This window comes from Castanea sativa, chromosome 1, assembly GCF_040712315.1.
Source record: "Castanea sativa cultivar Marrone di Chiusa Pesio chromosome 1, ASM4071231v1".
NCBI classification, from domain to species: Eukaryota; Viridiplantae; Streptophyta; class Magnoliopsida; order Fagales; family Fagaceae; genus Castanea; species Castanea sativa.
In genome coordinates, this window is record NC_134013.1 from 17147258 (window position 1) to 17161222 (window position 13965).

The 13965-nt window shown below is 35.6% G+C and overlaps 2 protein-coding genes across 2 annotated transcripts; one reads left to right on the forward strand and one right to left on the reverse strand.

The window, feature by feature from the left end:
* Positions 1 to 241: 241 nt before the first annotated feature.
* Positions 242 to 7740, reverse strand: LOC142621760 (uncharacterized). Its single transcript, XM_075795115.1, has 7 exons — positions 7400 to 7740; positions 7097 to 7136; positions 6633 to 6703; positions 6160 to 6254; positions 2357 to 2424; positions 620 to 730; positions 242 to 485 (listed from the first exon to the last, which is right to left on the reverse strand). The coding sequence occupies exons 1-7, from the start codon at positions 7644 to 7646 to the stop codon at positions 356 to 358; spliced, it is 762 nt and encodes a 253-aa protein (XP_075651230.1). The 5' UTR covers positions 7647 to 7740; the 3' UTR covers positions 242 to 355.
* Positions 7741 to 9336: 1596 nt separating this feature from the next.
* LOC142610531 (uncharacterized) lies at positions 9337 to 12960 on the forward strand. Its single transcript, XM_075782355.1, has 2 exons — positions 9337 to 9549; positions 12191 to 12960. The coding sequence occupies exons 1-2, from the start codon at positions 9480 to 9482 to the stop codon at positions 12793 to 12795; spliced, it is 675 nt and encodes a 224-aa protein (XP_075638470.1). The 5' UTR covers positions 9337 to 9479; the 3' UTR covers positions 12796 to 12960.
* The last annotated feature ends 1005 nt before the right edge of the window (positions 12961 to 13965 follow it).

Sequence of the window (13965 nt, forward strand, 5' to 3'; positions counted from 1 at the left end):
TCAACAACACCACAAACACACCCAATTTTACAATTTGTTGAAAAGGTTGATTGTGAGTAGTAGAAAACAAGTGATGGATCCATGTAAAAAGTGGACAAAAGGTGTCCACTACTCATAGACTCATAGTTGACCACTTTAGTGTGTTGTGAGATGTCCGTAGACTTTCATAACGATTGACGTTAACATTAGTAAAAGCAGCCCATTCCGTTTACTGCAAATCCACCCTTCTGTGATCCAGACATTATGTGGAAAGTAATAAATGCTTGCGATATATAACCTAGAGAATGTTTAAGATTTGATCATATAACAATAAGAAGCTACATCAGGTATTAGGTGAGATTCATGGTACATTAATTCATAAAATTGATTCCAACTTCTGCATTTCTGGGTCCAAAATTTCAGGTTCCACATCTTCTCTAATCATATAGGAATCAGCCACGGCCTTCCCTTTCTCTAGCACATCAGAAGGTACAGTTTGAAGCAGGCTGTAAAATGGAAAGCTTCTTAGCTTCCTTGGTTAATTGCACATTTAAAGTATACAATACAAAAGAAGATTATGTCATGCATACTAGAAACACAGTATCGAGGTGCATAATATATGATTTGTTCAACACATTACCTGTCTAGAGCATTAAGGGCAATATTGATCTTTCCTTTCATTGATTCAACTGAGGCTCCTGGATCATTTCTTGAAGCATTTAGAAGTAAGGAATCAAGATCCTCCAAGGCTCTGCAGAAGTACAGATTTCACAGGACTTAAATTTGGTTGATGGCAATTTGTGAACCTATGATAATTAGCATGTTACATGGTGTGGCTTGAATTGCCGCCGCATACATACTAGCTGACTTAATTTCTATGTATATGTGTGACAATGATTACTTTAAACCCTAGCCAACTTTGTTTTATATATGTATAAGTATTTTGGCCTCATTAACTTCTAGTGTGTGATGCTCTCTCTTGTGTTGTCACTAGGGAATTAGGTTTCAGAGAAATTCTAGTCTTGCCATGTGCCTTTTGTGAGAGAGACCTAGGGTTATTTGGGGTTTGGATTTGTTGAGAGAATCCTTATGCCACTGTTGTAATATTCATATTTTTCATAGTTAAACTTTCTCCCAATAGCCGTCTGTGGACGCAAGTATTGGACACAAGTATATTACCAAACCGCATAAATTCTTATGTTCTCTTAGTGTTTGTGCTTGGTAATTTATTTTTTGTCTTTACTATAATTGGTTTGAATCTTGGGGGAGCTATTTGCACAACATAGCATTAAATCCGACATGGTCATATTTGTTAGCTGGGACAATTTTAATACTCAGCATGGGTTGGCACATGGGTTGGCACACTCGGCATACAATGGAAGGGAGAGGGCTACCTCCCATTGTGTAGTCCAAATGTCCAATACGCCTACAATGGACCCTAGAAAATATATATACACATATTCCAATTAGGCATACCCATCAGCAAGTCTATCAATATAATAAATTAAAGGCATGCTAGGTAGATTCTACAAAGCAGACTGGTTTTGAATCTGCCCTGAGGACCAAGCCTTGTCAGGATTCAACTCCATGACCTCTAACCAAAGAGGTTATTTAGGGTACCGTACTAACTGAGCTGCAGCTCAGTGGCTTAATTACGACTTTTAAATTGCACTTTACCTATGGGAGTTTGATTCAAGAAAGTTAACCAGGTGTAGTTCTGTGAACCTACAAACATATGATCTTCATGAATGAATCCCACAAGCTATTTAGGCAAATATACAATTTGAAATGAAACAAACTTGCAATTAGAAAGTGAGACTGAAATCGGATTTTCCTTATCCAGAAATGAAGAGCATTGTGTTAAATTTGAATCTCATGCTACTCAAATAACGAAGTCCTTTAAATAAAAAGGAACATGAAGATTGGTAAATTGTTACTTTGCCACAAAGGTGGTATTTTATCATTTGAAGAAGCTACTTATGACTTCCTGAAATAAGAAATCCAGGACAGCCAGACACAACAGTTCTACAGCAATCATTTCTGGTGAAACCCAACAGTAATATGGTCCAAAATCTTTCTGGAAACACTAATGATTTTGAATGAGAGATTTTTTATTTTTATTTTTATTCTTTAGTTTGAGAAATACTGCCTGGATAGGTTGAACCTGATTTTATTATACCAGCTGGCTGGATGTTGTGGTACCCCCCATACTGGCCTTTTGCGTAAATCTAGCACTAAAGTGTGTCGATTTTCTAGATAGACACTCAGTTCCTACAATCCATCATTAAGTGTAAACAATTACAGAGCAAAATTACAGACCCACTCAATCTTTACGCAATGTAATATGATGATTTTCATCAATAGTGATAAGATGTACCTGAGACATTGATCAACATTATTGGAAGCAGTTTTACCATTGCCATTGTCTGAAGCATATTGTGCCACCTATAGTTCCGAAGAAAATTTCCAAAGCTCTTAGGAACTCAGGTATATAAAAAACTGCCATAATGGAAATGTAAATGAGCATGGAGAGTGATGCAAGAACACAGTGAGTTGGTAACAAAAAACAATAAAAGGCAACACTTCATGATGTATAACAGTACAAGTAATTAGAGGCAAGCTGAAAATGTGTGATACATATGCCTGAAACACATTACCATGATCATTTAACGAACCATTTGGAGGACTAGATCAGAATTAATGACTGATCAGAATATCTCTGATCAATTTCAGAGGCCCTTGCAACTTGCATAACTGGTGGTCAAGACTCGTGGCTGTTGGAAGTGTGACCAATTTTGGCATTAATTACAGTAATATTATTTGGGGTGCATAAGTTCATAAATTTTGAGGTGGGCTTTTAGCACAAGATGAGAACACATTAGGCAACTCTGCCGAAAGACTAAATTAACAGAATAAAATAGGTTAAAAAGTAAAAACAAAATAACTAAACGTTGGCATAAACATACGGGTAAAAAAATTATGGGCTATGCATCATTCACCTTAGTCTGAATCCTGTTTCTTGAGTAATTCCAAAGAAACCTGTTTTAAATTAGTTCCTTCCACTTCTGATAAACTCTCCCCTCGAGTTAAATTTTGCATGAAGTGGCATGCAAGGAGTAGTCTATGTTTTTTGAAATTGTTTAGGGACTGTGTTTCTTCAGCTTCAACTTCTTGGTGGCAGAAGGAAATCTCTCTGTGCTCAAATAGCCATGATTTTATCTCCTAACTTTTTCCTTCAATGTTTATCAGCTACCATCTTATACTTTAAATTGGCTTCTTTATGTTTGCCAGGGCTGATTTAATTAACTAAAAATGTTCCACCGTTTTGATTTCTGCTATGCTTAAACCAAGAACTTTAAGCCAATTTGATTTAGTCTGATGCATGCTTTAGAACCTTCTTGTAAATAATAGAGAATTTTGACCGATTAGTGGAACTGTAGACTACACTATTATAAGCAAACTTAACTTGTGCATTTAATCCCGACAAACGTTATGAATTAAATTCCCAAGAGTTCTATTCATCACCTCTGTTTAATTATTAATTTAAGGGTGCATAGTACTCCTATTATTAAAACTCGCATATGATATCTTCCACAAAGTAAGCTGAAAGTGAACAAGGAATTTTGATTCACGGTCAAAGGTAATAGAGTTTGAAACACCACGCAACCACACAATCTCTGTAAAGAAAAATTTTGCTGAAGGCACAGCATCAAATAGTCTTGCAATAGAGACTTGAAAGACCTGTCAACAATGAAAACACAAAGTCTATACCCCAATGTGCCTTTACTCCTTTTGGAGGACCTAATAATAGATTTTGTCAATTAAAACAAAATTCTCCATATCTCTCTTCAATTAAGGTCAATAATAGCACTCCTCAACACTAGCCATAGACTGCCATGCCCTAGATGACCAACAAGTCTGCTTTCATGTACATCCCAAATAATTTTTTATCAGAGGGAAATCCGAGGAATGCACAACTGGTTTCCTACGAATAAATAGCCATCTTTGGGGCTGCTTCAATAAAATCAAATATTTTTCCAAACCTCACCAAAGTCTTCATTGACCTCATACAATTCTATTAAGCATTCAAATCCATCCGCTTCATTGCTTGAGGTTAACAGGAAAGTAACATCACCAACTTGATTAGTAGTATCAAACTTATATTTCATTACATAACAAAATTATTCCAAGCTAAATGTCCACCTTTCAAGCATCTTGTTAAGGTGTTCTTGCATGTTGAAGTATTTCAAGGATCTAGGGTCATGATAAATTAAGAACTCTTTTGGAATTAAATGTGATACCCCAGATCAATTAGATATTGAATTGAATTAGTTGAGTGTGTGTTATGTGTGTGCTGAGTCTCACATCGGCCAAATACTAGATTGATTTGGGATTTATAAGCAATTATGAGGACCCTCAATTGTGACTAGATTAGTCCTTTTGGGGCATAGAGCATATGTGATTAACGCTTTTCCTTGGATACATAGACAATGCTCCGTCTGATTCAAGACCTAAATAACTAGGTACAAATCTTTCATAAGTGGACCTTTTTTGTTTTCTTTTTTTCTTTTTTCGTTTAACTTCTTTTGTGAAAATTGAAAAGTGACTAAACAACCCTCATGAGAAAGAAAAAGCACCTATCCGAACACCACTTGCAACATGCTTTAGCTTAAACACTACTGAAATTAGGAAGTGCAAAGATAGTGTCATAACTAATTTCTCTTCAACTTGGTAAAACTTTTGTCAGCTAGTTGTTGTGCCAATACTCTCTCTACCTTTAACATCATATTGAGCCTCATTTTACTATCCACAGAGGTTGCAACCCAATCTTTTCTTGAATTGAGAATCTTAGACTGTTGATATATCATAATGCTTGATACGCCTTTGTAAGTGACAAATCACATAATGTTGCAAAGAGAAGAAATTTCTTCATAAATTATGGGATACATTATCTATCTTAAACCATAATCAAGTTGCAAAAATCTATTCTTTAGTAATTGCTTCAATTTCCCCCATGTTCTCATCAGCCCTTTGCCTCGCAGCCAATGATTCATTATTCTATACCTGATCCCACCAAGTAGAAACTATGCCTTTTAGTATGTACATGATAAGTTCGACTAGTTTCTGACCCGACATATCCATCATCCCAAAAAACCATCAACATTGTAAATCCAATCAAGAAAGGATTCAATATTGAGGTTTTTACCAGAACAAGAAATACTGTCCCTCAGACGTTAATCCTCAATCTCTTTGTTACATCATCCTTCCCTTTGGTACCCTGCATATTCTCCATCTCTGTCTTCTAAATTGTCTAGTTGCCTATAAGGGGATTGACATGGCCACATCAACCACCAGATAGGTCGTGAGTTTTGTCTCCTACACCATTATCCACATCATATTCATGATTTATATTGGTATTAAGCCCAAAAGCAGTAAGCATTTCACAGATCTCCTAGAAATGCTGTTTGGTACTTTGCTGTTGAGCCCTCAACACCACTCAAAGCACCTATCCCCTCCTCTCCTTGTAAGTGTAAGGTGGAGAGTAAGGTTGTGTGTTCAAAACCCATTGGATATGTGTGTAACTTACAAAAAAAGTAGTTACACTCAACCTCATTGTTCACCATATTAAATCGTTAAAACACTCTAATACTACCTAATGTAGAAAAAAAGAACAGTAGGCTAGATCTTGCTCTAGCTTAATAAATACCTTGAAAATTTAAGGAGAACGAAATCAAGAATCCACCATAGCTTGAGAGAAAGTTCTTAGAGATATTATTTTATTTCAATCTAATAAACCATTCTAGATCAAAGCATATTTATTAGAACTTTTTATGGTTTTTGACAAGCTTTTCTAAAAATAAAGTTACAAAAATAGCCTAAAAATTTTCATCACACCATTTGCCTTGATTTTTGATGATCTTGCTTCTCAAGAAATTTAAAGGAAACTTGTTGCACATCATATTTTCATATCCTAGTGAAAGTGAGACATGTATTGTATAAAACCCCCACTAAGACATAAAGGCTTCAAGCATTCATATTGAGCCCGAAGAATATTATTCAACTAATTGTGTCAAACAAAAAGCATGAGAAATTGTTTTATGCTAAGAATTAGAAGCAGACCAGAACTGGACAGAGGAAAGCATACAGAATACTCAAAAGTACAAGGAAGCCTCAACTTACCGCTCTAATATTTACACGGAGGGATGCTGCGGGGCCAGAACGTAGTAGAGATCGGCAGCTACCATATTGGGGTTGATCAACTTCTAAAGATTTCTCTGTACTACTAGGAAGATAAATATAAGTACTCTTACACCTTGTTTATTAACCTTTTACAATGCTTATACAAGCCAAACACTAGGAGCATAGCACACTTAAAGTTTATGTACAGGAGGAGAACAAAAAGAAAAAAAGCAGCAACATGATCTAACAAAGTGGGAAGAAGAGGAAAAGACAACATAAACACGCATGAGCACCCATACAAGCGCAGGGTGCGCGCGCACACACACACAAACATTAAGGAGTACTTAGATTATAACCTATATTCTAGTAATAGTATAATCTAAATGTGACCAAATATACAAGAGTGATGCCAAATAAAGCATAGTAAATCAAACAAAAGTTACATTATAAAATGAAATGATATAAGAGCTTACCTAAGTCCTTGATCTGTAACTGCGTCAATATGACAGCCGGTATATAAACTTCCAATGGATCAAGTTTTTTCCTGGTTGTTGAATCATACAACAACAAGAATATGTGGTAAGATACATTAATTCAAGGCATAAAGCTAAAATGAAATCAGGCTGTGGCCCTTGGACTCCAAGAAACATGGCATATTCTGTGATCATTAATTGCACATCACAAGATCCTTATCCATGTTGAGAAAAAGCTCTAGAGTCTAGACCCGCATTTTTAATCTTTATTGCCGTAACTCAACAAAATTTGGACTTATTTTCGATTATAAATTTAGAATATGAAAATAATGTACACAATTTTTTATTTTTTATAATTTTATTATTATTAATGTCAACACTCAAAATGTGAAATAAGTGATGATATGACAACCAGTGAGTGAGAATAATTGTCCATGCCATAGTCATTACTCATTAGTCATTACCGTTTCACATATTTATCGAAAAAGCCACCTGCCATAGCATCTGCAAAAAAAGAAGAAGGAAAAACTCAATCGACTTTGCTTGCTTGCCAAGAAAAGTAAATTTCGGAAAACTAAAAGCTAAAAAAAAAAAAAAAAAAAAAATGAAGAAGAAGAAGAAAAAGCTAGAAAAGAATATGTTAGAACTTAGAATTATGATTAATGATTAAAATTCATTGTTTTCAATTGCTTTTTGAGACAGAGGATAATTTAACAAAATAAAATAATTAAATAGTGTTATAGTTGGAGAGGAAAGAGATCTCGTACAGCTGGGGATAAGGAGGAAGTGTGAGACTGAGAGGACGAGGGACATGTTGACCAATCGCCTACTTTCCCGCCATTTTGGCGGTGGTGACGGTGACGCTGAGTACAATGCGCACCTCGTTCTCGTTAGCGCCAAATTCGACTTATTAGCTTTTTTTGCGGTTGTGAGAGAATGAAGGAAGCTTAAGGAATCGAAGAAAGGCTTGATGCTAACGTGCGCAGGGGTGGCCATGCCCGCTCCGCACAACATTCGAGTCCTCCGACCCGTTTCTTACTCTCTCCCGGTGGTGTTGTTGTCTAAAAAAGATAAGAGGTAATAATACTATTAAACAAGCATGGGTGATGGGTCTTATCCGTTTGTTCCTCTCTTTTTTATGACTTTCACGAAAAATGTCTGTGTTATTAAATGACAGTTTTGCCCTCAGATCTCTCCCTCTCTCTCCATTTTAAAGTTGTTCTTGCCGTCTTTTTCCTTTTTCTAAATTATGTTAAGCGTTAATATAAATCAAGCTATAGGATCCATGCACCGACAACTGACAGAGGTATTACTTTTACTCAACATTTTCTTGAAAATTTAGAAAGAATATAATTTAAATTTTATGTTATTTCAATTCTATCCTATTTTATTATCTAAAAACTTACTTTATCAATTAAACAATATCATTTTTTAATATATCCAACATTTTAATTTTTGTTTTTTTATTCTACTCATTAAAATAATATATCTTCACAATAAAATATATTTTTTCATTTTTTGTTTTTTCTCAATTTTATCCTCCACGCGTGTACCTTTCAGAATTCTCCATTCCTTTACTTTTGACCTTCTTCCATACTACTCCTCCTCATCCAAATTAACCCAACTCTTCCATCATCCAAATTAACCCAACTCCTCCATCATCCATATTAACCTAGATCGGCGAAACTGGAAAAAAAAAAAAAAAACCATCATGTTGACCCAGCAAACCCATCGGAACAAATCAAAATTAAATAATAAAAAAAATCTATCATGCTGACCAAGCAAACCCATCGGAACAAATCCAAATCAAAATCACAATCACAATAAAAAAAAAAACCATCACGCCGACCCAACAAACCCATGCAACCAAATCAAAATCAAAAGTCAAAATCCATCATCAAACCCAGCAAACCCATCGAAACAAATCCCCAAAACGCCAACCCAAACACCAATCGCCAACCCAAATCTGACCCAAACGCCACCCAAATCTGACCCAAACGCCGGAAACCCATGAACAAACTCACGACCTCCACGCCTCCACCATAGAAGCTGATTGAGTCTCCACGCCGTTGCCTCCATGCCGTTGAAGAAGAGAGAGTAGAAAGAAAGAGAGACAAAGATGATGCAATCTACAAAGAGAGGAGAGAGAAGACAATGGAGAGAGAGGATTGATATTTACTATAAAATATCAATATAACGTTTACCATTGAGCTACAGTGCGATTCTATGTTTAAAATCGCACTGTAGCTCTATCGTATTTCTTTTTTGCAATTGTTACAAAACCCAACATCTGATGGACTTCTCCCTCAATGGTAAATTATTTGGGGATTTGACCAGCATTTGCGTTTTAGCCCATTCAATGCTGATGCTTTAACTCTCTCTCAAAACTTACTAGAAGTCTGGCAAGTTACTTATTGGAATATTTACGTACAAGTAAAATCCAATGTTAAATAAAAATAACAATATTGAATTATTTATCTATTTTTAAATTTGATAATTGAGGTTTAGTATTCTAAAAATAAATAATACAGAAAACACTTCGATGTCGCTTAAATTATTTTAATTAGATATACAAAAGTTGTATTTTGATAAAATTAACGCTTCTTTCTTTTTAATAAATAATTATTCTTAAAAAAAGAAAAAGCTATTAGGAGCAGTTTTTCTTATTTATTTGCGACTCGGGTTGGAGCAGAAACCCGGTTGGTGGCATTTCAAGGATTAAAAAAAATCCAAATCACAGGCTTTTCTAGACAAGCGATTGAAGCAGACGTATTACTTACTCACCTCTGCTTCAGCTCTCTCTCTCTCTCACACTCGCTGTTTCTAGTTTCAAAAGCAAGAGCAAAAATGACAAAGACTCCATGGCTTCTCTTACTTTCACTTCTCTTCTTCTTAGTTTCTGCTGCAGCTACTCAAAGTAAGTCTCCTCCAAATCTACATTGCCTTAAAAAAAAAAAACTTGCATTTCTTTGTATGTATGTATGTATGTATGTATGATCATAGTGTGATTTTGAAGAATGTGTGCATGTTAAAGATTTGAAACCCAACTGAATTATAGTGTGCATTTATTAGATGCTTGATCTGATTCAGAACTTATGTATTGTTTGTCTGAATGCGCGTCTCTTTGATATTTCCATTAATGTAGCTAACCCATGTCTGAATAAAAACCTTAAGTGTTTACTTGAAACATGTGTCTTTTTGTTGAGAATTTAAGAGTGAAGCAGTTTTGTTGATTAGATCTCTGGCTTAAGGTCAGAGTCATTAGTTAGTTGATGTCTCTGGTGGGACTTTTTTAGTTAAAGCTCTTACACTACCTAAGAACACCCTCTTTCAATGATTTATTTGGTTCCTGAGAAATTGAAGAGAAGGAAAGGAAAACAAATTATAGATCTTGATTTTGATTTTTTTATTATTATGCAATTTCAGGGTTTTTTTTTTCCTTCTTCCATTTGAACCCCCAGTACAAGGCAGAGCCTTGAAATCATCAGATGGGTTGTCAATGTAGGATTTTCTGCCTTTGTTTTTCTCCGTTCTTATATATTAAGAAGTCAAGCCGGCCATTTCCTTCTTGTTACCTATAGGTTTTGTAGAACTCAAAATAACACAGCAATTAAACATTGAATCTCACATACATATTCTGAAGAGCCAAAATCATGTGGGGATGCTAGTCACTGCTTATTTGTCACCACTCCACCTCCACCACATCATCATGTATAACAGGAATAAATTCGAACCCAAAAGCCCTAAGGCTATTCTCTAGTGATTGATTCTCATACATTATTAAAACTGACAATAAGACAATAGAAATAAATAAAACACCTCAACATTTATTTAATATAACTTGGTTTAAGTTCCTACAGGTTTAGAGTGCATTCTCAAAGCTTTATTAGTACACTTGAACATCTTCTGGTAAGACCTCAGTGTGGGTTATTGGATGTCTCTTAATGTATTGACATCACCACAGTTTGGTTTCCTGCTATTGTTTCTCTCTCTCTCTCTCTCTCACACACGCACACGCAAATAAAATCTTTATCTAAAATGGGAAAAAAATTCACCTCTAGGGCTCCACCTATTAAAGCTGCCTTTTGGAATTGGGAGTCTCCTTAGAACATTTCTTGTACCACCCATCGGTAAAGACAGCTGCAATATAATTTTGGAGAACAAATGCGGAAGAAAAAAGTGGATTGTGAGCACATAGTATTAATAATATATGTTGTGCAATAGCACTCACCGATTTGTAAAAATACAATAAAAGCAAATAAAGAATAACAAACACACACACACACACACACTCACAACCAAAGCAAGAATTTGTGCAAGGCTTAAGCTCTCAATTGCTTACTTTGGAGAACTCTAGACATTGGTATCTTTTTCTAAGTCCTTCCCTTCTCTGCGTATAGGAGGACCATTGGGCCAAAATTATCAAATCCTTTTAATACTATCTATATATATAAGGCTACAACTTCAATTCCTTGGCAAACAAGATATACAAACAATACTTCTTTTACAAGGAGTAGACTTTCTTTTCACACCTAGAAAAACAAACAGATCCAAGTCCAAAATAGAAATTTGAGGCAATTTCCAACAATATTCACTCATACTTCACCAACTCATCCATGATAATTATTTATTGAGACCATACACGACCAAAACAAAGTTGAGATAAGAACAAGTCTAGGAAATCAGGGGGAAGAAAGAAAGATAAAGCAATCATAGGAAATAAAGCTGGATTGGTTCTTGGAAGGCTAGCGAAATCCTTTCGCTTAAAGTTCTTATAGTTATTTTAACCTTCTTAGGACATATTTCATAGCTCTTTCCTTATGTAGAAATCTGTGATATATAGCTGGCTAAAAGAAACACTTTTATTCTAGGGGTTTTACGAACGTTCTAAAACTCTATCTTAAATTCTTAATCCTCTTTCCACACATACACAGATGTATAGAGCAAACCTGCCAGAAGTTCAGATAAATTTACATGTCTCAGTACATACAAATTGATGAAGTTAACTTTGTTAATTGCATGTTCTATCAGAAAGGAAATAGGTGATAGATCTTACAGTTATTGGTCTTACTGGATACATGTCACTATTGGTGGGTAATTTCATGATTAAGTCCTATGGGGTGGTCTCATGCTGTAGTATGGATAATCTGGTATTTTTTTAACCTCAAGAACATGGAGATCTTCAATTGCTAGCTTGTCATTAGCATCCTCCCGGCCTGAACGTGTACCTTTCCTCTCACCCCCCCCCCCCCCTATCCCTTTCTATTCTTCTACTCATTAATTGCTTCTAATTTTTTATTTTTCAATTATGGTTTTTATTATATGTTGACATAACTTATATATTTTGCTTCCTTGGGACTCAATTTGACTTTCCTATCTGCTATATGCTCTCAAATAGTTCAAGTCACTGCTGCAAACATATATTTCTTTCTTGTTCATGTAATTACTTATCAAAAAATATATATTTCTTTCTTATTCATGATTTACTTATCAAAAAACATATATTTCTAACAAATTTCTATTTTTGCCATGTGTAATATTATGAATGAAAATTGCAGTAAAAGTGACCAATAACCCTGCTGATCAGTTAGTGGCTGCACTTAACAACAATAGAACTGCACAGAAGTTGAAATCCCTCTATGACAACCCTGGCCTGGCCTGCATCGCTTTGCAGTACATAAAAGCCTACCAAGGTGATTGCGGTGCAGTAGGAGGGCCTAATGGGAAGAAGCCTGCTGAATCCGAATTTGCTCAAACTTTTGCCCCCGACTGTGGTGTTCTGGTCTCAACCCTCTCTCCTATTACTGGTCGTGTACTTGGCTGCCAGTCTCATTATGTTGGTCCTTCAGAAGCATTTTCAGACGTCCTGATGAAGAACAACAAAAGCTTAGAAATAATTTCCAATAAGACTCACACTGAAGTCGGAGCTGCTGTGACTAGCACCGATGGTGTGGCTCCCTATTTCTGGTGTCTCTTGTTCAGTAATGGCAACACCAACAGCAGCTTTGCTGTAGAGGGAGGTGTGGCTAAGGTAACAAGACCTGGGTGCTTTAGTGGTGCTAATGACGATTGCAGTGGTGCTTATGATTGGTCTCAAACCTGTCGTATATGGCCATTTGTTGCCACAGCTTTGCTAGTAGTTGGGCATGCCTTCGGATTCTGATCAATTTTTTTATCAGAAATTATTTATCACTTGATTTGGGGGCCTCTTGTGTAATGTTGTATTGATATTTGATAGGCCTGGCCTCTCTTATTAAATTTATGTTTCGTATTTTTATTCCACGGTCATTGTAAGTGTGAGATCCATCTTATTGATTTTCTTCAGTTATATCTCCTTCTTTTGTAAACTTTTATATTACCTTAGCTGCTGAGGGCAATTTTTTCTTAATGAAATTAGAAGTATGATTCTGTTAATGTGTACAGAGGAAAGCGGAGAGGGAAGAATCACTCTCACAAACACTCACACACTACTTAGTGTATAGAAGAGACTCACACTCACAAATTAGATAAATGGAGAGAGAGCGGAGAGGGAAGAATTAGAACTCTTTAAAACTTTGTATTTTTCTTCAACTCTTGCATAGAACTTGACGGATGAATGGGTTTATATAGTACACCATCCACCTTTTAACTCCCATTACATTTATTTTTCTAACTCTTACATTCATAAATCCCATACATAATTTCAATAAACCTCCCACTACATTAACTTATGAAATTCACACTTATTTACGAAAGATTAATTAAAAACAAGTTTAACTTTTAACATCCCCTAGAACTTGTTTTCTTGATTACTCTAAGTAAGGCTTGCAGCTTGTTGAATGTGTCATACTTGAGTGGTTTAGTGAGTATATCTGCAACCTGATCATGTGATTTCACGAACTCAAGATGAACTTCCTTTTTTGCAATACATTCTCGAATACAATAATACCTTGTGTCGATGTGCTTGCTTCGGTCATGAAAGACTGGATTCTTTGCAAGAGCTAGTGCTGACTTATTGTCCACATATATCTTCGTAACTTCTTCATAAACATTTGCAACTCTTTCAATAAACGTCTAAGCCAAATTGCATGACAAACACCAGAGATAACAGTAATGTACTCAGCTTCATAAGTGGAAAGAGTCATGATTGGCTGCTTTTTGGACGTCCATGTAAATGCAGTATCACCCATATAGAATACAAAACCAATAGTACTCTTTCTATCATCCATGTCTCTGGCCCAATCACTATCACCGTAGCCAACAAGTTTAAAATCTTTAGACAGTGAATACAACAATCCATAATCTAGTGTACCTTTTAAATAACAAAAAATTCTCTTGGCAGCCTTCAAATGAG